A 27,195-nucleotide genomic window follows, 5' to 3' on the forward strand; every position below is an offset into this window, starting at 1 on the left:
TATTCAGTAGAATATACTCTAAATCCTAGTAGTTTTTTAAGTAGGTGGCTTTGGCCAAGTTTAAGATGCTTTACATGTGAGCAGCCCTGTGTGAGTCTGTGCTGTTGTGTGCAAGCATGGTTTTTCCATTTTTCAGATGAGGTAAACCTGCACTGTTTAGATTCCTTTCAAATATTTTTTAATATACACAAAATACCCAAAATATTCTTCCCCAAGTAAGAAAACTGCTCCACATCTTCCAGTACATTGAAAAGTCTCATTTTTTCAGTCTCTGTAGATGTAGACATTTAAAGGTAATGCTAGTAATTTATTCTGCATGATACATTAGAGTGTACCCCCGATGAATGATGACCTGAAAATTGTGTAATCGTTTGGATACTCCTGTGCTCCTGGAAGACTAGCCATCTGAATTCTTTCTAAACCCAGACCTCTATTGTCTAATTGCCTTTTGTTATTACCCTCTTGCCAGTAGGTTATAGGTCTAGTACTAGAGAAAGTAAATCCACAACGCTAACTGTGCCAGAACAGCAAAGAGCAACAACACATCATCGTTCACGTTCTGTGTCTCCTCACCGTGGTGACGATCAGGGCAGGCCCCGTTCACGTTTACCAAATGTGCCATTACAGAGGTAAGCATCACAAGTGAAACTCAGCATGCTTTCACCTTTCTATAGTGTGTCATTATTGACTTTCCTCTTGTTCAGGAATTTTTCACTATTTTAAAGCTTGGGTTTTGTATTTAAATTTATTAGTGCAGTATTTGAACTTGATATATGCTTTTATTAGTCACTCAAGAGCACTCATGGGATGAATCATAACTTTGTAAGACTTTCCTCTTTCTACTCATATTTTCTCTGTGATTCATCATCTGTGTACCATAACTAATACATAAGTTTGGATATTTTTTTTCAGTCAGTGGCTAAATATTCTATGAAGCCACTTAAGTATATTTGTAGGATAATTGTGGCATGTATAAATTGCATAATTATTAATGTCATTCTTTCAGAAATCAAGTATTAATAATTCATGATTAAAAAACTTCCTTCAACCAACTTGTACCGTGATCCATTGTTGTTCATGAGAAAACAAGATTATCATACATATTTCTGCTTTTCAGGAGTTTAGATGAAATTCATCAAATGAGAAGATCACGTTCTCCAACTAGACACCATGATGCCTCCAGAACTCCAGTTGATTACAGATCCAGAGAGATGGATAGTCAGTATTTATCTGATCAAGAAAGGTACATTGTCAGCCTGAACATGGAAAAAAGTTTAGAAACATCTTTGTCAGTTTGCCTAATTTTCAAGTTTTTGTTAGAAATGTGACTGATAGTGATGGGGAAGGAGAGAATTCATCATAACTGATAGCTCTAGTGCCACTATTAAATTATCTACACCTCTTTTCTTTTGGTAAAACTGTGTACTGAATTGACAGTAGTTGCAGGTATCTAGATAAATGATCCTTCTTTGTTTGTCTTAGATATTCTACTGCTTTTTCCTAAATAAAGCCCAGAGGTTTTTGCTAGAAAGCCATACATGTTCATGTATGCCCTAGCTCTTCTTGTAATGTACCAGAATTTAACAGTTGTGCTAGCCAGCGAAATACCAGACATGAATTCCTCCTAGCTGGGAGCTGGATGCATGCTGGTTTGGATTCATATGCTTATAAATTTTGGACATCTATGGGTGCAGTCTCCCAGCATCTTATGTAACATTCTGGTGAACTTTGTACATTACCTAGGCATAGCAAGGATAGTTGCAGTACTAGTTGTAGTGTGCAAAAACTTCCAGTCTAAGATGTGTGACATCTGCACATCTCTCCCTGGAATACATGGAGTGGCTACACTCAGGGAACATGTGACCTCTCTTAGTAGGCACAGGTGTCTAGGAATGATATTCTGATAAAATGGAAGAAATTAGAATTTCTGTTTAGTTTATAGCTGCAAAAAAGGTTAGAAATGTATTTCAGCTCAGCAATTGTGAATAATAATGATGACAGTCACATAGATTATCAATCTTTATGGGATATTGTTTGCTTTAAAAAAATCATATAGCTAGACTATAATAACAAACTTACCATTCAGGTAAGATCAATTGGCATAGTAATGTCTTTGATTTTTTTCTTTTTTGGTAGTAAGTAACTACTTTTAGAACTAAGTATAACAAAATCTTTCCTTACAATCCAGTAACTTCAATACAGAAAATACATTTCATCGTGATGTGGAAATATGTAAACATTAAATTATAAAAACCTCTGGAAATCTTTGGCCAGTTTTGAAGCAACATAAAAACTGAGTAACAGATGGCTCTTGCAGTTAAGCTAGTTCAGTTTTGTATATGATCTTCCCTATTTTACTTTTGTGGTATGGTAACTTAGGTGTAGGAATTCATGAGTTACCTAGTACATTTAAAAACTCAAGTTTATAGGCAAGAAGTGTGTACAGAATTGACTAAGTTGGATTTTTGTAGTGAATTTTCTTTCAGAGGTGAATTAAAATTGTTTCTAAATATAGTAGTCAGATTTATAGTTAGGCTAATTAAGTATTGTCCACTTGTTGCAAATTTTTTCTGTTTTTATTTATTTCGGGCAGTGATATGTTCAAAAGATTCCTGGAGATATTTATTCAATTGATTTCTTCTTCATCAGATTTGAAGAGAAAATGGTTTTAAAAAGGAACTTTTGTCAGTATAAATATAGACAGTTAACTGCTAGAAATTTCTCTTTTAGTAAAGCCTCAAACCTAGACATAACTGGTGATATATGCATGGATTATGGCTGGAGAGGAGCTGGGTTTACATTGTGCCTTTCCTGGGGATGAGCAATGGGCTGCTGGATTTGGTCAGAATCTTTTCAGTGTTCACAAAGCCTTTTTTTGGAAGTTTAAAGATCAGGCATAAGGGATGTACATGGCTTATTTGCAGAATTTAAAATGGGTCCATGTACTTAGTGTCCTGGAATAATAATCTTGACTGCAGTGGTCCCCTTTTCCCCATTTTCCTTTTCCTCTTCAGATTTCCTCAGTTGTGAAGGCTATTTAATTCTAGCAGGTTTTGCCAGCTTCCAGTACAAAAGAATAGCATCATGTGAATGATCCAAACTGTGTTTTCTTGAGAAAGATCCTCTGTCACATACAAGAATTAAAAAACCCCAACTTTTTAAAATATTATGAGTAGTGTAGATATTATGTATGGTGCATTAAGTGAAGCCTTTATCTAAACAATTACATTAATATAGATATCTAATACAAACTTGGCTTGAAAGTTGAGGAATTATCTGATAATTACATGCCAGAAATTACAGTTGCTGATTAGTTTCAAAATTTTCTCAGTGATCTGTTACTGGTTCAAAATTAATATTAAATAGTAATATAGGTCTTTGTAGAAGTAGTTATTACCACTATCTTACAGAGGCATCTTTTGCAATAAATTTAGTGAAAATTTCTTGTCCACTTCAACAGTTTTATATACATATATATGTGTGTGTGTGTGTGTGTGTATATATATATATACACACACATATATACATACATGTATGAATATATATATAAACTGTTAGGAAAAGCTTTTTATTAAAAAATCATTGCCAAATTTTGAAGAGCATGGCACTTCTTTTTCTTTGTGTTTCTTTTATTAAAATTTGTTAATTGTGAGTAGAGAAAACATTTATTTGAGAACAGTAATCTGTACTTTAAATATCTCCCAAACCAGATCTAGTTTTTCAGAGAACTGCATATGCTCACAATTTTGGTGATCTTCTTGATAGTTCTTTTCCTTATTTTTTTTCTTAACTAGAATGTTTCATGTGGATTTGCTATTTTTTATCAATTTCAGGATGACTTTTTTATTAGTCATTTATTTGCTTTGGGCCAATTAGATACTCTTTGGCTTAGGAAATGTAAATATTAACAAAGTACCCAATGTGGACTTTGCAACTCTTAAGAAAATAGTAACTTTTTTCCAAAAATCCATAGTTGTTTGTAGTTGGGAAATCTGCATATAAATTCTGTCAGTCCTCTGAGGTTGTGAATAGAAAATTGGCTTAGAAAAAAAATTTAAAAATTCAATTCATCTCTAGTACCTATTGTTGCATCAAGCTGGTGGCTCCAGATGTAACTACATCTTATATGACTCACAAGCCATTATTTATGAGATAAATAATGCTTATAGTGTATCAATGAAATGGATCATTTTATAAAGCCATGAAGTGTGAAACACATTGAACAACTGCTGCTTTATCTGTTTTGTAATGTTTTCTCTCTTTTTTTTTTTTTTTTGCCATAGTGCTTCATGGGATTCCCTGCTTCTTTTAAAATTAGCATGTTTCCATGAAGCTTACCTTTAATTTCATGTTTACAATGATAGGAGTTTTGGAGCTTGGTCTTTCTGATTGTGTTGAAGTGCTTTAAACTGCAGGCTTAATTCAAGGGATATTTCATATCATAGTCATATTTACCATAGGCATAAATGTGCATTAATTTCACCATTTTGCTGGCTATAGTATGTGCTTGGTTACAGTATAAGAAAAATAGAATAGATGGCTGATTTTCCTCAGTTTGAAAGAATAAGAAACAAAAAGTCTGATGGCTGACTAGCTTTTTTGTTAGTTTCTTTAGGACTGTCATTACAAAATGCCTTTAAGAGCTGTGAGTCAGAATTTATGTTTGGCCAAACACAATATTTCTAATGAGCATATATTTTTGATTTTCCCTAAAGGGTGACTGGTTATTATTCCCATAAACCAAGCTGCACTAAATCATGATCAAACCTTCACTGCTTTTATGTGTATGATTTTGCAGCTTATGAAGCCACAAAACCCAACACAAAACAAACAACAGGCATCTTTCTTTTTTTTCCTAAAGCAGTTCTCCATTAATTAGTTCACAAGACAGGAGGTTATTAGAAAACTGTAGCCATTTTATGTATTTGTTTCATCATGAAGAGCTCTGAAATAGTAGTTCTGAATTTTAAAGAAAAATATCACAGAAGGAGGTGCCACATTAAAATGAATTTGTTGAAACTGTAGTTATTACATGCATTTTTTGAGACATGCAGTCTTATCAGACTATCTGGGTGAAGGCCTTTCATTTCTTTTTATGTTTTCATTTGCTTATCATTCGCATAACTCATGTCATCTAATGCTTCATAACTATATCTGTTTCACTCACCACCCATCCTGTCTGTGCAGTGAGCTTCTTATGCTGCCCAGAGCAAAGCGAGGAAGAAGTGCAGAGTGCCTACATACCATCAGGTAAATACAGGAATGTGGGAATCATGAACACATCTGGTTAGCTCTCCATACTTTGTGTGCCCAGCGTTTTTTCCATGGTGGAATTTAGTCCCAGTAAATAAAGAACTTTCAAGTACATTGTGATCCAGATGTCAGTTGTCCTTTTTTTGTTTGTCTTAATTCAGATTCAGATGTGCATATCTGTTTTTGCACCTCAGCAGTAGGGGTTAAAGGAGTTGAAGAAACTTTGGTTTTGCAGTTGTATTTTGTGGTAGATGTTCTGTCTAGTCACAAAAGCCATATGCATGATGGCATTGTTATAATTTCAAACTTTGTTTTTTAGTTTGTTTTGTTTTCTTTAATTTGTATTATTATGTTTATATACCAGCCATGCACAATTAAACAGTCTTTGCTTGTTGTGACACCTAATCTCATGCTGATTTAGTTACTTGCACAGGAATCAATACTGATTTACAAGGGCTTTACTGGAAGTCCCAGATTTGAGTGGTTTTGTATTACTTGTTTTGCATCAAAAAAATATTCTATAAATTGGATCCACATGTAAACTTGTAGTTTGGGCTCATCTTAGTCTTCAATTAATCTCTTGTTCCAAAGCTTGGAGCTCCCTGTCTTACCATTTTCCAGTGTTGTGAAACTAAACAGGACTGAAATATCTTTATCTAAAAAATATCAAAGTCTGCTCCCCCACCTTTTTTTTTCACCATGTCTGTTAACCTTGTTAAAAATCCATGACATTGTGTAGAACATCTTTAATTTACAAAAAGTAAAAATGTAGGTTGAGATTGAAGTTAAAGTAATTAATCATTCAGCTAATTTAACCAGGTAGTTACCCTTGGTTCCTTCAAGGATCTGGCTGTTGATGAGAGTTTTGTGTCAGTGCTAAATATTTAAAATCATCAAATGTTAAACCATGTTGTCTAGCGCCATTATTCATTTACTTAATGTAGGATTTTTTCTTACAATATAGTTTATTTTTTTTTAATGCTTTGGCTTGCTTTAATCTTCATCATCAAATTTGAAGCAGTATTGAAGATGCTGTGATAGGATTCTGTTATAAAGCAGAGTAGTATAAAATTAAAATAATAAATATGTACACTTTCAAAAAAACCTATGTCAGTGAAGCTGTTAAATTAGTCTTTATTATAAATAGAAATATTTCCATTCTCATACTTCAGCTGAAAAGGCTTTTTCCTCAAGATTTTAAGTTTCAGGTTTTAATAATTTAATTTCTTGTTATTTTATGTTTGTTTATTGTCAGATAATAGCAATTTTTCCTTACTCCTTCCCATGTCTTTTTTGCTCCATCATCTGTAGATTCACCCTCTTCCTGCCCTCAGCCCTGTGCTTTCTCCTTTCCCTTTTAAAGATTATAATTGTCATTATATTTTTTCAATGACATTGCTTAAAGTCTCAATTAATGAAGTAAATACAGCACTGTAAACGTTTGGTACACTTTGTCCAGCCATTAGCTTTCTAGAAGTTTTACAAATCTGCCAAAGTCTGGTCACAGCAAAAAGTTGTGCAAGAACAGCAGTAGAATTAGGTAACAGCTACGCTGAATTCAGAGCCTTGAGCTCTTCCTTGCCTTTTTATTTATTCTGTTTATTGTTACTGTATTTTAAGGTGAAAAAATTCACCCTTAAAAAGTAATAGTAGTGATATACTATGGTACTTGCAATAATGTACTGAAGGTGAATATAAAAACAATAGATGACAATAGATTGATTCATTTAAATTTAACTCTGAGGCTTATACACCTCAGTTCCAAATAATACCCCCAAACTGGCAATATAGATTCTTGAAAGGATAGTTTTGAAAACAGTTTCAGGAAAAATCTGTTCTATGCCTTTTTTTGTCCTTTCTTATTTCGAGTGTATTCCGACATTTATTCACGCTACAATTTTTCTAAGGCTTTTTCCTTGTTTTTTAGGCAGCTCACTGAACAATGGTTTATTTAGTCCTTGGGACAGCCTCAGCTTAAAATGGGAAAGAAATGTTAATGGTTTCATGATAAATGAAAGAAATTAGGTAGTCCAAGCTACAAAGTTAAGATATATGGTGAGTTTAATGCACCAGTTTGGAATACTAGTCCTAGCTATCCATCCAGTTGCTCTGTATGCAATTATTAACTAATAGCAGAAATGCTGGAAAGGTGTGTACCTATGCTACAGAGCATGGCTTGTCACATTCCATGTCTTAGATCAGTCCTATTTTGATTGGTAATACCTGCTCATATGCCAGGATTGGCCTGATGACAACCATTCCTTTATTCCTTCTTTGTGATGTTGCAGTGACCTCTGATAGAGAAGTCACCTGTGGTGTCCACTAAACTCACACAAGCAGGGTCAGAGTCCCTCTGTTAAGTCCCTCAGGGTTTTAAAAACACTGAAATTTCCAGTTGAGAGTTGAGGTATTTCCAGGCAGAGAGTTAATTCATCTGTCTGTGACACAGCCAGGTTTCTAATGTTGATCCTGCTGTTTTTGGTCTGAGGCTTAACAGGAATCAAAAGGTCCTATCAGGACAGGCTGTTCTGGATGCTGTAAAATCCTCAAGCCTGCTGTCTCTTCTCCTAGTAGTTCCAAAGTTGTGTCTTAGTAGAGTATGTGGAAAATTTTCTGCCTTTAAATTTCTCCCTTGTTCATTGGGTTGAGCTGGCTGATAAAATTAACATTTCCTTCTCTAAAGTCTGTGATGGTATTAGATAGTTGCCTTCGTGCTGCTGTGCTGGCTTATGTAGTACCTCTCCAAAATTTTAAAATTAGCTTATAATTAATAACATTTAATTACTGGTACATTTTGAAGCTGATACGCCACTTTCAAAAGACCCACATTCAAAAAAGCCAGCTGCTAATACATCTGTATTTCAATTTTTTTGTACTATATGTATATACATCCCTGTTTTAGCAAGATTTTTATGCTTAGTTAGTTAGGTAAAAACTCTGCAGGTCTAATTAGGCATCTCTAAGAGAAATAAAGAGTAAATTTAATATCAACTTAAAGCAGTCTATTTTAATTAAAAGTACCTATAAATGTAATATATATTACTTCCATTTCAAGAAAACATCTGAGCTGTACTATTATTATGAACTTATATATAAGTTCATGCACTTCATTGAGAAAATGATTAATACAAAATTTTTCCCCCATATAGCTGTCACAGTACTAGAGAAAAACATATATGAGAGATCTACTCCTACATCTATACAACGTAATAGAATATTATGCATTTATTTTATGTTCTGGTCAGTCTTGGCTTGCCTTTACCTGTCTTTTTATTTCTGGCATGTTTTTGTTTTGTCCTGTGTTCTTTTCTGACCCACCACATTCAAGAAGTTCTGATAGGCACTATAAAACATTACCACCCAAGATGCCTTTACTAGAAAATGGTATTCATTGGAACTTATACAGGTAAGAAGTGTTTAGAGTCCCCTTTAAGTAGTTAGCTTCTTTTTAAAAAACATGAATAGACTTCCCTTATCAAAGAAAAAAATAACAAAATTTTTCATACATTTTTGTGACTGAGACATAAGGGAAAAAATCCTAAAATAACTTAATCTAATTGTTTAAATTAACACCTGTATTACAAAAAAAAAAAAAAAATAAACCAAACTACTTTGTATTATTTGGAGTTGTCTTCACTGTTAAAATTATATGTTGCATGTTTTTCTTTATTGCATTCTTTTGTTTATGTATGAGATTTCTGTTACATGTTAAATTTATTTTCATTTTGTTTAAATAATTTTAATTTACAAAGCTCAACTCTTCCTGCATGTGCTAAGACCAAATCCGTGATTAGACAGGATATTTCACTCCTTCATGATTGCCTTAATTCACGAATATCGAAATTTGGAGATGATCTGCTGGTTAGGTAAGACACTGAGGATTAATCCCCCCATTTGTTTGGTATCTAATATGGATTTTGCAGAATAAATGAGCTTCACTGTAAAGGGATTTCACATGACATATAGTGGATCACATTCTTTTATGTTGGCTTATGACTTACTGCTGTTATAAGGATATAACTTTATTGTTTGGTATTTCTCATTCCACTTTTCTTACAAGTGGATGATGTTCTGTCTCATTCAGTTTTAAACATTTCAATGATATTTGCAAAAAATTTCTAGCAGCCTTTTGTTTGCTTTTATTTTCTAAACAAATCTTGACACTATCATCCAGTCAACTCTTTTATGTTTTCCTTAATTAAATCATTGTGATTTTACATTTTCTGTAAAGAGAGCATTATTTTATGAGTTAATATCTAACATTGTATTCCTTTCTTTGTTTTCTTTTTCTTTCTCTTCTACCATTGGATGCAATGCACTGGCACTAGTGAACTGCAGCCCTCCCTTGACAGGGCTAGGAGTGCTAGTACCAACTGCTTGAGACCAGATACTAGTTTGCATTCACCAGAACGAGAAAGGTATAAAATAAAAACTTATGAATTTCTTGTCATCTGTGCTGGTGATCTTTATAAGTTTTGTTTTTCTTCATATGAATATTCTACATTCTTGTACATTCTTGTCTGCTTTGGTATTTGTAGACATTTTTGCTCCTATATTCATGTATGTCATGTAAATTGTTTGTTGGAGTTTATAACTGCTTCTGGCTACTTCCTTTGTTTTAGCTCAAGCTAATGTTCATTGTTTACAAAAGTCCTCAGTATGCTGATAATAGCATTGCAGTGTTAAGTATTTTGAAACTACCACTTGGTTGTGAATCTTCATCATCATTTGCTAAAAAAGCATTACATCTGTTTCTTGTTTGTTCTGTGCACTGCTATTAAAGCAGTGGCATGATTAGAAAGCACAAGAAAACTCCCACATTTCAAACCAGAACTGTATCAATACTGATATATTTTTTTTACAAAAAAGTCAAACATCATTGCTTTCTTTAATCTGCTGCATATGCTTTTGCAACTGCATTAAGGTTATTTTGTTCTGATATTATTTTAAGGTTCACATAAGTCTTAAGACATGTTTACAATTTAAATGAAATATTACTCTGTCACATGCATTGTGAAGACATGTTATGGATGCTTTCTGTACTTCTACAATTACAATAGCTTGATTCAAAATTTTAGTTGAATCAAATATTACTTGTGTAAAAAGGATGATTCTATGAGAGAACTTTTCATCACTACCCATGTTTTTGTCTAAGAATTATACCACTTTAGAGTGAGATTTTAGCCTCACTAAGGGCAATAATAGGCTCTCTTTGAGTGGGAATAGGACAGAATTATGATTTTGTCTGTGCAGTACATATTTAACTAGTATGGAAGTTAATAGTGCTTTTTTAGTCAATACAGAGTGTAGTGGTAGTAACAGTTGTGTTATTTTCTTTATTGTGGGACAGGATGTGTGAAGAAAGACACTAAGAATGCACTTTCCTCTTTGCATAGGGTGTCACCTGAGTTTTTTGTTTATAATTTCCCTTTCCTTTCTCCCCACTTCCTGCTGCTTCTTGGTTGGAACTGTGCTCTTCTTAAGTTATGCTCTTGTTGAAGAGAAGTGACTAATGTTCTGTTGAGGTATCCCTGATGGATCTACAGTAGTTTATTCCTTTTTAAGTCTGAGCTCAAGACATTACAAATTATATGAACATGGTTATTAAAAAACAGAAAACAATGATCTGACGTAGAGCCACTCAGAATGAAATATAGATATTTTTCTAGATATTTTTTGAAAACTATTGTAACATCATATTAATAATGGAGTGTGTAAATATATACAGCTGCCTTCATCTACAAGCAGTAACTTAATATAATTGTATATAAAATTGAGCACTGTGTTCTATACTTACTTCAAGGTGCCACCCATCAAGTTGAATAGTCAATGAAACACTAACTGGTAATTATACAGAAGTAAAAATTTTATACTGAAAGCTACATGTGTCCTGATGTGATGCATGTTCCTCATAAAGGAAAGTGTTCAGCCTATATTAATGACCTCTATTGCTATTAAACATGTGTTTTTGCCAAATCATCGTGAGTCTGATACAGAAAAATTGCCCATCACTGTGAAAGTTTTTCTTAGCTTTTAGAAATCCTAAATAGGAGGTTTTTACTTGGGATCCTTCATAAGCAAAAAAGCTCTTGTTAAGGAAATTTGTATTAAATTTCTTCTTGATAGTTTCATTAGTAAGATATGTGTGGCTTTGGCAGAGGATTTTTCTTCCTTTTTTGTCGTTTTGTAGAGTTTAATCCTTCATATACCTCTCTTTTGCACAGTATATTCAAAGACATTCAAAAATATCACTCCCCTCCTAATACCTCTATGCAGTTGCACCATGCCTGCCTTTTTTTTCTTTTCCCACCATCTACCCTCTACTTATTCCAAGCTGTTTTGCTAATTTGTTTTTCTTTCCAAAATGATTCTATGGTTGAAGTTGCTTTGATGATCTGCAAGACATCTTTAAGTTTATAATTTGTCTTCTTTAGCCGTTGAAAGTGTTTTTTCCTGCTACTACTTCATTATGCTTTAGGCTTTTTCATTATCATCCTTTTCACTGTGTCTCAAAATTTCTACTTTTTTCCTTGTAAATTGGGTGCTATTTCTTTAGAATGGAGAAAATTCTTTTCAGCACTGAGTCTCTGGTCAGGAAAACAGACATGAGGTTCAAGGGCAGACTCTGATCTGATTTAGGAATGGTTTCTCATCATAATAGCATGTTCCCCAGACTGATTTAAAATTGCAGTCAGTGATAGTTAATAATATGTAGTTTGGCTATTATTTACCCTCTAAATTTCTGCTGTTGCAAGCAGTTGTTGAATGTATTAGCAATATTAGCACAAGAGCAGATGCACTGATTGGTACTTCTGGTATGTGTTTGGCCTGAGACATGACTTAGTGGAGATCTGAACAAATAAAACTGAGGAGCACAGCCCAGGGATTAGGTCATGTACAAGGGTCAACAAACCTGCAAAATACAGCCCCACAGCTGTGTTAGATTTGTTCTGAGGTGCTTCACTGCAGAGGGAATCAAAACATGAAGTTTGCCAGCAGCTGGTCACAACTAGCTAAACAAAAGACAAAGCTCAACAGTTATACCTGTTACCTAATCATAACAGATACCAGGGAGGTGGATCCAATTAAAGCTTGTCCTGATTTCATGTTGTTTTTTGTATTTCATGCCCTTAGCAGTCGAATACCCTCATTTCCATTTAAGATAATGTGCAGTGAAATAACTGTTTGCATTAGGTCTGTGGCATACTGTCTTTCTGGTTCTTTCCAACCATGTAAAGAAATAGGCAGTTACATGTTGGTGTTGTACTGTGGCTCACAGTCATTCAGCATTCAGTGAAAGGGAGCATGTTCTGGAAATTCATACTGAATTACCGAGTTAATTCTATCAAATGCTCTTTAATATCTGTAGTGGATATCAGCATATTAAGGGCTTTGACTGAGTGCACTGATGCATAACATTTTCTTTAACTCTTGCTTTAGAGAGAAAAAGAACTACTAACAACCTATTTGCTCTTAAAACATCTGAAAGACCTACGTAACTGTTAAAATAATGCTCATGTCCCTGAAACTTTTGTTATTTGCATGCTTCATAAATCAAACCCTTTTCCTTATTACATGGACTGGAAGAATGCCTCAGGAAGGGAAATATTAGATATTTGTGCTCCGTTTATGCAAACATTTTGCTATTTGTTAGTAAATCCGTTTGTTTTAGTATCGTAAATTTTAGTATTGTATGCAATACAATGCAATTAAGTTTTAGTATTGTATGCATACACTTGTTGCATTATAAACATACGACATCCCAAAAAAATAAGCAAGATCAGTCTAGTTAGTATATATATATATATATTAATTATAGTATCCATAATTCTAATTTGAATTACCTTTTTCAAGAAAAAAAATCATATAATACACCAGTTTTCATTCTCAATTCAGGTTCTTTTAGTTGACTTTAGTTGTATAACATAATGTGCTGGCATGTACTGCAGAGATGAAGAGAAATAAACTGAAGAGGAAGCTGGATGCACGCACTTCTACTATATATTTTCAAATGTTAAAAAATTACCCCAGTGCTTGTACACAAATGTGTGTAGCTTAGTTTTAGTTAAATAATTTACCTGTATTCTTTCACTGCATTGCAGAAAAGGGTGACTTTGTGCCCTAGAACTTTTATTACAATTAATAGTCCTACATTTTTACTGAGATTACACTTTTCCATGTAAAAAGCTGGGAGGGATGGGATTAACAAAATACCAAGACAAAGACCATCATATGATCTTTAAAACTCTTTTCTAATTTGGAGTTGCAGCTTCTTACACAAATGTCAGGCTTTTAGCTAGTCAAGCATTTGAGACTATTTGAAAACTTAGTGGTACACCATAAAGAAGGTTTATATTGGTGTAAATTCTGCATCTTTGGGCACACCTCCTCTTTGTTTCAGATGTGATGTTTCTACATGAAGCAGCCCTAAATAAAGTATAATTGGGTGTTGGAAAGCTGTTGGAAAAAAATAATTAACTTACACACTTCCATTACTTTTTGGGGTATTTTTCCAGTCCCAAATCCCATCTATTTAATTTTACCACAAACTAAATATCGTATTCTTTTCCTGTTTTATTGAACGGGCAAACAGGGGTAGATGGTCCCCCTCCCTAGAGAGGAGACGACCTACTAGTCCCAGGATTCATATCCAGCATGCATCTCCGGAGGATGACAGGTACTAGTCAACTCCTCCCAGTTGAAAAATGGCTTGCTGCATCTTGCACTCTCAGAGGAGAACTCTGAAATTTAAAAGTGTGCATATATGTGGAGATTTACAACCTCCAGAAGCCCAAAATAAAACAGCAGTTTAGATATCATCTCTGCATTTTGTTGAACTGTTATAAAGCACAAGAAGAATGAACATCTCTTGAAGTTTTCTGTTTGTCTGAATAGTCACAAGACACGAAATACGCTGTCTGATACAACAGAACATTATCTGTGTTAATGTTCTTTAGTCTGTTTTTACCTGTTTTTCTGTAAATGGTGCTGGTGCTTTCACTGTGGTGCTTTATAATGTGATAAATACTTGTTGTAGAGCATATTCTTGTGTACATGTTTGTTTTCCTTTGTTCAACCAACTGTTCCTAATTGGAGAAAAACCCCCACAGGCTGATATGTTGGAGGTCTTGGTTACACTTTCTAGTTGATGTATGTAAAAATTGGCACTGTTTGTAAATTCTGTCCAAATCAGGATGACCTCCATGGAGCAGGTTTTCCTAATAAGGTAGGTTTTGATTAAGAACATCAGGGCTCTAAATAAATTTTTATGCTGAATATCACCTATGATTAGTAGAAGCACCTTTGTTTTTTATTTCTCATGAGTGTTTGAATCACATGAGTTTTGTTATCCCATTGCTTTGGCAGCAGTGATTTTTTAAAAATTTTATTTCCAGATCTGGCTTTATTTTAAGCAGACATTGCAATTTATATTTAAATGCAAATTCAAAAATTTTCTTTCAGTATTTTGTATTACAGTAAGTGACAGGATGATGTAAATAGAGGTTAATGTAAATGATCTGTACATGAACTTAGGAAGTTGCACTTAAAACTGTAAGAATGAAATAGCAGTGCCAGTCCTGACCTTCTGCTAAATTCTACACACAGTACTGATATTTGTACTGTGATTTATCTTATTTGCTTAATACTGGAAATATTCCACTCATACCAAGTGTGTAACTGTGGATAGTATTTTTTTTTAATTTGAGTTAAACAGCATTATAAATTACAAAATTAAATTAGTGAAACATCATTTCAAAGCTGCCCTCCCTTACAGATACTGCATTTCCAGAATTGTTGCTACACATCCCTTTGATGTGACAGCTATTAAGAGTTTACAAATGTACTTTATGTCTTTTAGGCATTTTGGTTCTCATTCTTTTGAGTCTTTGACTTCAGAGTATGAATTTTTCAGACTTGAAAAATCAGTGAAATGAGGTTTTCATTTAAATACTACCATTCTCAATGCCAAATAATAAGCCTTTTTTACGTCAGCTGTAATTTTGTGGAGAAAGTCTGAAATCATCTAATACCACCAGCAGACATTTTACAATGAAGCATCTGTAGAATATGGAATCTGTTATGGGAAAGTTTTTGGGATGGTTAAACAGCAGTCTAATTTTCTATGTGAAATTGGTGCCTTCTCATATTTTCTTCTCATATTTTTAAGTCTTGCATGCATTCTGGTCACCAAAACCCAGTGATGAGTAGTCAGGCACTGATGAACACAGGAGGAATTTAAGCTAACCTTGATACTGTTGAGTGTTTGCAGCCTGCCAGTTCCAGGATTTTCTCTGACATTAAGAGAAATTCTGAGAACATTGAGTTTTTTGCATTGCATATCTGTAGAGAGAACATCAGTGAGAGAATCAAAAGTGCTTTGCCTTTATTCTCTATTAGCTTACATTTATTCTGATTAATTCACATATTTATTGCAGTGGGCCAGTGCTACTCAGTTCAATAATTAAAGGTTATTTTAAGATACACTTGTATCACAGCTGAAGTAGTGGCTGTTGGGGAATGACTGACGGATCAGCAGGATAACAAACTAACTGCTTGTCACAACTTTTGAATAATATTTCACAGAGTAATTGGCTTTGACAGACTTCATCTTACTCTTCATTTGAGTGCTTTACAGATTTATATTACTAATGGGTCAGATTTGCATATACAATGCAATCAAGATCTGTTTCTGAATACATTTCTTAAATCTATGACTTATGCATTATTTCTAACTTTGATAAATTAATTTTTTGCAACATTGTATTTATTTCTAATGGTTATTAACATAAATTTTGATAAAAGTTTTGGCAAGACTGTTCTTCTGGAATTTATTCATATGCCATATCAGGAAGAAGTGACTCCTTGATAGGTAGATGAGATGAAGACATGAGTTAGTATTATTTCAGTGCTACATAAAGTAACAGTCACTGCAAACCACTGAGGGCTCTTGTAAAGACAGTAATAAATCACTTAAAAATACTGGACACTGAATTGTATAAAAATGTTATGTTTTCATCTCAGAAGTAATGATTTTTAATTTCAGTAGGAATATTTTCAAATTTCTGTGTGTAGATTTGCTAACAGAAATCTGTTAAATATACTGAGGCACATAGAACTTTGGAACATGAGCTGTAAATAGCTTGTCTGTATATAAAACAGCATGTAGTGCTTGTCTATATATGACGTATATTGTTCAATGATTTGGTGTGACAATTGGAAGATTTTTGATCTTACAGAGAAATTTTAGTTTTTCCTGACCCTAATGGAGGTATAGATACAAATATATTACAAAACTTAGATTATTAGTGAACTACAAAATTTGCTGAGTTTTCTCATTAAAATCCAAATTTTGTGCTTGAAAAAAAAATTCCATTCATAGATCTTATAATGTATTTCATTAAAACTAATAATAAACCAACAGGATAATAATATTTTTGCCAAATTGAAAACTGTGAACGCATTCTGTGGCTTTAGCAGAAATTAAAATACCATAGAAATTCAGAAATATTCCTATATACTTTTTATTTTTTAAAAAATCTGAGTCAATTATTTTACTTTGCTCTTGAATTATTGCTAATTGTTACTGTAGTGGACTATGTAGCAATAGAATATGAAAATTTCATCAAAATACATGAAATTAGGAAAGTTACTTGCATTTCCAGGAGAATTTCACAATATAATGACAAAATATGCATCTTCTTAAGCAAAGGGATTTTTTTATGTGTTTATATATATTCTCAATAAGGATAATAGCACCTATTAAGTAACAGTGCTGCCATTCAGCATGAAGAGTATAATGGTTTTTAAAAATACTGGCATGGCTTTCATTCTATACTTCATTACATCTTAGACTGTTGATCTTATATCTAAAATTTTATAGTGTTTGGAATAGGAAAATGAGAAATACAGCTTTTCTCAACAGATAGTGACTTAATGCTTTTTGTTTGTATATTTGACTGCATGTCTCCATCTTCACTGCATGTGATCATCTCTCTATTTCTGCTCATTCCGTCCAATTTCACATCCATGTTTCCAAATATTGTGAAGAACAAGGACGCTGGAGTCTTGCATTCCAAAACAGGACAGTGTAGACCACCTAAGTGCTAAACCTGGAGCAGCACAGAGGTATCCTTATTTACTGAAATCATAGATCAAAGTAAATGAGGTATTGGTTATAGTATATTTTTCATATGCTCTGCATTCTTTCACACATTTTCTTTTTTTTTCCCCCTGGTTTTATGTACAAGTACATATATGCATGTATCATTCATGGTAATATTTTTTTTCTCCTCTGAAGTACATTTAGGAAGTAAATCAGAACATGTTGAGCTAATTGGAAATATTTGCAGCATCATCTTAGCCAGAGGAAGGAAACAAAAAGGAAAGTGATTTAAAATAATTTCTAGTATGTGCTGCTTTCGAGGACAGCCCTGAGAGCAGAGAAATAAGTGTGCTCAGCTCATCAGTGCTGTGTATTCCTGTGTTACTTGTCACAGCAAAGCTGCTCTTAGCTTTTCCACCTGGCTGAAACTACTCACTATGTGCTCTCTTTCTCCACTGCATGCAAGGTCACAGTCTAGGCAAGCAACATAAGGGGTAAGAGAAGAATAAAAATAAGCCCCTAACACAACCAGCTAAACAGAAAATGAAGAGGGTGATATAATTTGAATGGTAATGCTGCTGCATACCATGGATCTAATCATAACTTTAAAAATTTGCTAACTGTAGGTTTTAAGCAAAGCTGCAGCATTTAATATGTGCTTTTTCCTCAGTATCCATTTTATATTTGTCCTGGTAAAGGAAAAAAATGAAAAGCAATGAAAATATATTAAAAATAAATCTGAAAAAAATAGATTGAGGACAAAAGGGATTTTAGTTTTTAATCTGACATACTATGTTCTGTGAGAAAATACATTTTTTAAAATCCAGAAAGTATCAGTAATGACCTCAGCTCATGCAGAAAGCATTTTTTATTTTGCTGCAGTGTTTCCTTTTTTGTGGAATCCACTGCATCACCAATAAAATGCTCATCAAATATTGCAGTGGGTAAAAATAATTAAAATCCACTATGATTATGTTATTTGTGCATAACTTGGTGTCACAGCTGTTTAGGTCTCTTCCAGTTCAGGCACTGGATTACTCTTTATATCCAGAAAGGTTTAAAAGGAAAACATACTATTTTAAATATTTTTTGTGTCTTTTTGTTTTTCTCACAGTAATTTATATAGCCTAATATATGACATTGATTGTATCATTGCAGGATTATGCATGCATTAAAATTTGTCACATTTCTGGTCTAGGATTGAATAATGATCACTCCCTGGTTTTACCACTCCTGAAACATTGTATGCACTTTCTTCTGAAAAAAATAATACATCTTGATGATTTTCTGAGGTTTAAAGAAGTAAATCCTAGTTTGTAAATGCTGACATTATTATGGATAGTACAGGACACAAGACTTTCAGAGATTTACATATATTTATTGTCCTGGGTAATAAATGTGAAACGAGGCTTTACCTTTGTTCTTGTATGTATAGACTCCTATTACTCTTCATTGTTCTTATTTAATATCAAAGTGAGTGCTTAGATTGTCTGAGGTAGCTAGTGCCTCATTATCCAAATGTCATATGAATTCTGTAAAATATTTGTGTAGGAAAGGAGTGAAGGAGTGAAATAATTTCTAACTTACTTATATTGACCAGGAAGAAAATAGAATTGGTTTAGTCGGTTTCTAAATGCTTTAAAATGTAATGGAATGAGATTTTTGAAAAAAACCAAGTTTTTAGTAATATAATGACAGCCTTTTATAAATCTGATATGATACAGTATTTGTCTTGCTTCTGAAATTTAGATCGAAAAGCAATTTTAAAATCTATTTAATCCTTCAAATAGTATTTTCTGGTTCTTTCTACAAGGTTTTTTTCCTTCTGTATACTCTGAACTTGTTTCTCATGCTGTTAAGATATGACTTACAGGTCTGTGAGGAATCATTGTTTCTAGTCAAATGCAGGCTGTGAAGTGGAAACTTGTTGCAGGCTCAGTCAGGATTTATGTTTTCTTCCTTGTTTTGGTACCTCCTAAGCTGCACACCATGAGCCTCAATCAAACCTAATTAATGCAGTGTCTGTTAAACCTCAGCTTCACCAGCCTGTTTATGATGATAGTTATCACTTTCTCTTCTGTCAACAGTTTATTTTATTACCTTTATAATACATGAATAAATAATCTTCATATTTCTGTATTCTTTTTCTTCTTTGTTTATTTCTTTTCTGACATGTCATTTCACAGGCAGTCCAGAAAAGTGGAAAGATATAGCAGCCAAAAACAAACTAGGAAAGGTCCTGCAGCTGAAGCAGAAAGGTAGGAGTGTTGAACGGTGTGTAAGCATCTCTTATTATCAGTCTGATTCCAGATTTTGGAATACAAGTGTTTTAGAACATCTATGGTGGTACCAAAAGCTATATTGTCATAATTTACAGTATTTTATATTTTATGTCTGTATTATTAGCACTTTGTGGCATACATATGGAATTTTTCTGGCATTCTCCATCATTGCAGATAAGCTCAATGGCAAAGACTAGAAGTGCTTTTTGGCACTTCAGCACTGATTCTTTTTCAAAAAATCCTTATTTTACATTAACTTTGAGGATGAAAAACCACAATGGATTATATAAAAGACAGATAGCTATGACAGATAAATAATTCAAAATTTCTCTGATCAAATGAATTTAACTTTAAAAGATAAAAAAATTTACGTTGCACATTTAAAGCTATCATTGCATAAAATTAATATTAAGACAAACTTTTTTTATTAATTGAATTTTTAAAAATTTGTATTGTCATTATGTCTTTTAACTTTGATGTTACAGTAGTATGGGTTGTATGTTCAAATTTTTTAGAAAAAGTGAAAAAATAAAAAATTTTACTGAATAATAAGTACATCTAGTTAAGTTTTAAACCCTGTATATTGACTGAAATAAGAGCAGTGAGGAGGGATGAGATCCTGCCTTTGTCAGAAATTAATTTGTGTTGTTCTGATTCACAGAGGTTGAATGTACATCTCTTTACATTGAGAGAGCTTTAAAACTAACATAAACAACACAGACATCTCTATTTTCAATGAAATTGCACATTATGTAGCAGAACTTCAGCACTTTTTTTTGGTTTTACTGCCTATAGTCCCGGATTATTGTTCCTAATCCAAAAGCAAGGGCTACATTTTCCTTGAGTCAGATGATTCTGTTGTCACAACAACCCAGGGTCTTTTTCAGTTTGAGTTGGAGAGATTACCCAAATGATGACTGAAATCCTTGCTATGATTGAATCAGGGACTGTTGTGCCATGGAGATTACTGAAGCCTTTTTGTTCCACTGTTTTTTCTGACTTCTGAAAAGTAACTGATGTCCAAGAGGTTTGGCTCTTGGTAATTCAGCAATGAACCCAGGGAACAAGAGCATAGAGAAACATGAATTGTACTGCTTATTTTTATATCTCCATGGCACATATTGCAGGCTTCTGGTTCCATAAAATGATTCACTAGTATTAGATGTAAGACAAAAATATTTCAATGAGTCTGAATGCTGTAGTTCAGTATTCCATCTTAGATGTAATCTTGCATTATGTTCTGTTTGGCAGAAAGTTTTGTTAATAGGACAGACAATGAATTTTCCTCTCAAATAGTCCTGAGACTATTTCTTCTTTAAATACTCATTTTTGTTGTACAATTGGGCTTTATTTTGCCATTTGCAAATCCTGTCTAGTGTAGTTCAGCAGATTACTGAAATAACCTATCAAAATGCTATCAGCATCTCTAAAAAACATTTCAACATGCTATATAAGATTAAGTTTTTTTTGTGCAGTGTGATAGCTTAGGAAATGTACATAAAAGGGAAAAAAACAGCCTTTTGAAGATAATTTATAAAGCCCAAAAGTTCTCTTATTTCAATGAGATAAGCCTTCTAGATATGATTCAGTAACCTGTTCTGAAGGAGTAAAATTGTCATATGAACCAGACAGTTCCTTGGATACCTTACTGTATCTTGTGGGGAAGTTGTTCTGAGTGTGTGAAGGGAGACTTCATAAGTTTGCAGAAATAAAAACCCCACAACAAAACAACTCTCCCCCCCAAAAAAAAACCAAAAACAAACAACAACAGAACACCACCCCATAATGAAATGATGGCACAAGAATTTAAATTTCTGATATAATTTCTGGTACAGTAGTACTGTTCACAAAAGGCTGCCCTGTTGGAAAGCCAAACAAGAGTAAAAGGGCACAGTTAGAGTACTTTGGCACTCTACAAATTTGAAATTATTCACATTATCTTATACTTGTAGTGTATGCAGTTAATGATCTAATAATAATTATGCTCTAAACTAACATGATCAATAATTTTACTGCATATTAGTTATACTTTCATTAGAGTTCCTTTAGAACTTTATTTCTGTTTTAGTACTTACAGTTACTTAAATAGGTTTTTTATTTCAAACTGTAAGGGAAAATAAGAGAATCACTTAGAGATTCCATATTGTCCTTTTCTAGGTCACTAACTAAAATGCAGTTAATATTTTTAATAAAAATAAAAGGTATGTTTTAGAAACAGAAATGCTTTGTGGTAAACCCAGGTATTCATAGCCAACTCTGTGCTCACCCTTTTGTCATATGTGTTGTTAGCTTGTGTTTGCTGAGTTTAGGGTGCAGCTAGAGTTTTTGGCCAACTGTTCACTGCAAGTTCAACAGTTCCACAGTTAGGGTTGTGTATTTGCAGTGGTGAGTGTTCTGCAGTTTGTGATTTTGAAAATGTATTTGCATTCAGAATTAACAACTTCCATCTGACACCTCAGCCCTGGTCCTGTAGCCAGGATTTGCCATGCTCTTTGATGAAGGGAGGCATGGGAAGGTATGCCTGGAGCTATCAATGGAACAGTCTCTCTTTGGCCCTGATGTTTTAGGGGTCTGCTACCATGTCTTTCATGAATGGCTGGGCAGTCAGTGATTAGGGGATTAGGCTCCATGCTGAGTGAGCAGGCTGGTGTCAGACCCTTGTGCTCTGTACATCACCCTGCATCCAGAGGCTCAGCACCGCCTTCTCCACTTATGACAAGGCTGCTATGTGTCCAGCACAGCTTTCATGTTCTGCCTCCAGGGTTTCAGTGTGGTGTTGTACTCTGAGCACACATGGCACATTCAGTTGTTCTGGCACTGTAGATTATTCTCTCTTCATGGTATTTACAGTTCTTCCGGATTCTTTGCGCCATCTACCTTCACCATCCAGATGGCACTTCTTGCTGATGAACTAGTTTTGCAAATTAAGATTAAAAGACTGCCTGGGTCTCATCCTTCCATTGTTGTGTTTTGTTCTGTATCCATATGAAATTATCAAAGTATTTTTCTTAAACACTGTGCAGAAAATCACATCTTTCACACAGCAAATTCTGATCTTACAGGCTAAGAGAGTTTGTTGATCTACCTAGTGAAAACCAACTATTTTGAGCTTACACAAATGTGCTACTTTAAATTACAAGTGATCTACTTGCAACTGGATAAACAGTGCTTATCCACTGTAGTGAGTGTGACATTACTGTAACAGGCAAGGGAATTTCACAGTAAGCTCTCCTAAGTGATCTGCTGCTTCTCATCTTTGTTTTACTTTTTTAAACCTTTTCCCTATAGTTATTATAGGTGTCCATAATTTAATTAAATGTGAGGGTTCCAAAGGTGTTTGATGCCTTATACTCTGAAACTGTAACTGTGAGTAAGACATCAAGTAGACAAAATATTCTGAAACAGTGCTAGCTAGAATTCAGCCAATGGGATTTTGGATATTTACTTAGATATTAATATTAAAGTCTTAGGCATTTTTTGCATGCACAAAATATATACATACATACACATAGATACACACCCTCCCTTCCCCCATCCCAATACAAAAGTTAAAGGTCTTTTTCCTTCTTTGAGTTCTGGGAAAAAAAAACATGCTATCCTTTGGAAATAGATACTTGCTGTCCAGTAGCCTTGTGCAATTATTACATCAGCATAAAGGGAATTTAAATTTAAATTTAATAAAACATAAAAGTGGCATTTTATATAGCTCTTGTACCAGTGCAGGAGACTGTATATAAATTGTGAGTAATAATCATGAGTGATTCTTAGAAAACTGCTTTTCATTCAATGTTTTTTCACTATTACTTTATTAAAAAAAAAACAAAACAACAAAATGACAAAAAAGCCAAACCAGAACAATCTCACAAATAAATAAATAAACTAAACATACAAACAAAAGGTTATATTTTTTCTAGAGATAAAGGTAGTTAGAGAAATTAAATGTAAGACCTTATAAGTTGACTAGGGATCTAGACTTGAGTATGTGCCTGTGGCATAGACCGAATGCAAACTTTTTCAAACCAATCTTCAGTACCTGCAACTTAATTTGCATTTAAAATTCAGAATATAAAATGTCTCTTCATTTGCCTTATTTTGCTTATATCTCAATTTCATTTGCAGAACACATCAGCAAGGAAGTCCCACGCAGTCTCCTCCTGCAGACACCTCCTTCAGCAGTCGTAGGGGAAGACAGCTACCACAAGTTCCCGTAAGGAGTGGCAGTATAGAGCAAGGTATCAAATAATGAGCTTGTGATAGCTCAAACTCTTTGATTTCTTACCTTTCTTTACTTTAAGCCCTCTTGCATAACTACATGTCCAGTGCTATAATTCTGCCAGTAAAGCAATAGAAGAGAATGAAAACATCTTTGTAGTTTGGGAAATCCATTGAAGTTTGACCGGTGGGTTATTACATGTGGTTTAATTGCCTTACTTTTCTAGTACCCTTTCATATTTAAATTTTCTATTAGAGTCATGGTAGTTTCCAACGTGTCTAGCATGTTATCTGCAAAAAAAAAAAAAAAAAAAAAAAAACCACAAATAACCGGGGACAAGGATTTTGAAAGTCTTTCTCATTTCTTATTTTGTGTTTTATATTTATTGTTGTGTATTATTAACATAGATTAATAATAAATGTCACAGAAAATGTTTTTCTTCTGGAGTTCATAGTTCAGTGAATAAAGAATGAAAACAATTACCACGGGAAATGTAAGAGCACAGGTCACCCGTCCTTTCTTGCTTAAGAATAAACTGATCAGGCAAAGAGTGCTGCTCTTTTCTGAAAAAGACAATGTAGACCTGAGAAGACAATGTAGGCCTGATGGTTATGGAAGATGTTTCTTACATACTAAGATCAAATGAGGATGTACATTGCTGTTTCTTTTTCTAGCAACATACTGCACACATAGAATGAGCTGTTATGGTAAAATGAAGTGGCACAATGGATAATATTTGTACATTTATGTTTTCTTCTGTGTTTAAAAAATCCTGTTTCCTCATTGACTACAAGCAACAACTGAGATTGCACATACTACAAGTTTTTCTTTGTGGAAATTAAAGTAATGCTTATAATGATGAAATATTGTGGTGCATTGCAGAATTGTTAGCAGATCACATTCTTGAACAGATAAAGTTGCTTACCATGACCACCTTATCATGACAGATTACCAGTGAGGTTTTCTTGTATGATGGCTTGCATAAAATCCAATCAGTTTGCATTAATGTTAAGGCTTTGAGCTGTGATGGCATACAAAACCCTGAATTAGCACATATAAAATGTACTCTTGTTTTTCTTGTATTTATTTTGAATGACTAATATACTTATATAATTGGCTTTTATTAACTTTAAACTTTCAATTCAGGTCCTCTCGTTTTGTAGTGACTCTAGTACTGTCTGAATTATAAACTAGTTACAAACTACATTCAGAGTTTCTATTTCTGCATATTAGCAAGTTGGGAGCTTTGTAGGGACATGTAATAAGTAATAAATTTCAACTTTCTTCCATATTTCTACTTCAATTTCAGAACTTGTTATAAAATGCATAATGATGAATCAGCTTTTAATTTAATTTTAATTTGGCTTTCCTTTGCATATTCATATATCATCTTTCTGCTGGTAACTGGTGTGTGAAAGTAAAATACCAGTTTATGTTTTGTTGAAGGCGTTGGAAATGAATGTAGAACTTACCATAAAAATGAGTAGAAATGGGATGTGTGCAGAAGAGGAAAGAAAAAATGAAAGTTGAGCAGAAGGCCAAAGCTACTCCAGGTTTATGAAGTTGTTGGTACCATGAATACTTGTAATGCTGTTTTGGTGAACTCCTGTTTACACTTGTGCTCAATATGCTTGCGCCTTATATATAAAATGTGCCGGGAGGATGCGTCGTGGTTTGCTATGTTGTTACAAATCCTGCCGCCTGTGACACCAGGGCTGTTTTACAGCACATGGAAGCAGTGGTTAAAGAGATTTCCTTCTATACACTTTGGTTTTGTCTGAGTGACTGACTTTCCTTCTGAAAGGGAGCTTTTCTTACTTTACCCACATTTAATGCTCTATTCAGGCTCAGAGCATATTTGTAGAGGAGTACAAAATTTAATAGACTTTATAATATGTGTTTAAAAAACCGTGTCAGTATGTGTTGAAATACATATGCTAGTATGTCTGACTTAATACTGCTTTTAGAAATTAAATTCACTAAGACCATAAGACCTAAGTACTTGCTCAGACTTACACTACCAGATTTTATTATTAGTTTCACCTCTGTAATCCCTTTCAAATGAGTATCAGGGTCAAATGTAGTGACCAGAAGTGATCTGACCTTAATATAGAATTGAGACCAAAACATACTGAGTTCTGTAAAAGATTTACATTAACTGTGCTTGGAACTGGAGTATGTCCTTGGTGGTTTATATTCACAGTCACTATAGATACAGATGATGTCATATTCAAGTGCAATATCCAGATGTCATCAGAAATATTTCAAAATGCCTTTTCTTCCTTTACTTTGATGGTCATCTTGACATCATGATGTGTTTCAAGGAAAACCTGTATGATATACATAAAGTATCATTTCTATAGTAAAGTACTTCTTTATGTTCCATAAAAATCCTGTTGTTTCCTGTCAAATGCTCATCTAAATATATATATCTGTGAATCTAAGTATATACATATATGCATTTAAGTCTGTTATACAAGACATAGTGATTGCTGCAAAAAGATTGCATATTTGTATATCAGGAATGGACTTCTTATTTGCACTGTTGCACATTTGGGAGACATAGAAGAATCCAGTGAAGTAATTTTATTACTCTTTAAAGTCTTCATTATGAAATAAATGAGAGTTACTGAAGGAGCAAGAGACTGGTAGCAGTTTTCATGTGGTAAACAGTGTGATATTTTAAGTTCTAATCTGTAGTTTTTAGCTATCAATTGTAAGTGGTCATATCCATGCTAATAAGGCTTGACTGACATTGTATTTCTCAGACATTCCATTTTGTTGTCAAGTTTAGAACAAAACAAAAGCTTGTTTCCTTTTCTCTACCAAATGATACTGTCTTAGGTACTGTGCTGGTTGGCAGTCTGAGAATCATAAAAATTCAACTTAGAAGAAAACAAGATAGTTTTACAAGGTCATGAATAATACACATACTTTCTTTAAAAAAAAACCAAACAACAAACTCACAGAAGTAATTGATACAGAGAAGACTAAAGTAGTGATCCTTATTCCATTATGGAAACAGTTGGTACTACTGATAGGAATGGAGAAACAACCTTAAATGTTGAGGAAAAGGTCAAGTTTAAGGACTAAAACCTTGAAACAGCATTATAATTCACACTGGCAAAAATAGCAAAAAAGAACAGGCTTCTTGGTGATTATGTTCTGAAGAGGAGAGCAACTTTGTGTAGCTTTAGAGTGGAGGAGAGGAATAGTAATTTTCATTTGAGGCAATACTAACTAAATAATAGCAACTCGAGGGCATGCAAACTTTAAAAAGTGGTTGCAGTTAAGATTGTAGGCTTCTGTAATTTTTAGACAATGTGATTTTTATGTTTATTACA

The 27,195-nt window shown here is 33.6% G+C and overlaps 1 protein-coding gene across 6 annotated transcripts in view; it reads left to right on the plus strand.

The window, feature by feature from the left end:
• RIMS1 (regulating synaptic membrane exocytosis 1) overlaps positions 1-27,195 on the plus strand; it is a 303,454-nt gene that overhangs the window by 198,820 nt on the left and 77,439 nt on the right. For 3 of the 6 annotated variants that reach the window (XM_056487160.1, XM_056487158.1, XM_056487161.1), the window contains 4 exons: positions 470-629; positions 1,118-1,243; positions 19,543-19,614; positions 23,758-23,870. In XM_056487160.1, the coding sequence (XP_056343135.1) occupies positions 470-629; positions 1,118-1,243; positions 19,543-19,614; positions 23,758-23,870 (471 nt within the window). Of the gene's footprint in view, positions 1-469; positions 630-1,117; positions 1,244-5,187; positions 5,251-8,581; positions 8,660-9,005; positions 9,120-9,581; positions 9,672-19,542; positions 19,615-23,757; positions 23,871-27,195 lie in introns of all 6 variants that reach the window. The other 3 variants (XM_056487159.1, XM_056487157.1, XM_056487165.1) reach the window with 2 other exon arrangements.

The sequence above is a fragment of the Oenanthe melanoleuca genome, chromosome 3, assembly GCF_029582105.1.
Source record: "Oenanthe melanoleuca isolate GR-GAL-2019-014 chromosome 3, OMel1.0, whole genome shotgun sequence".
Classification (NCBI taxonomy): domain Eukaryota; kingdom Metazoa; phylum Chordata; class Aves; order Passeriformes; family Muscicapidae; genus Oenanthe; species Oenanthe melanoleuca.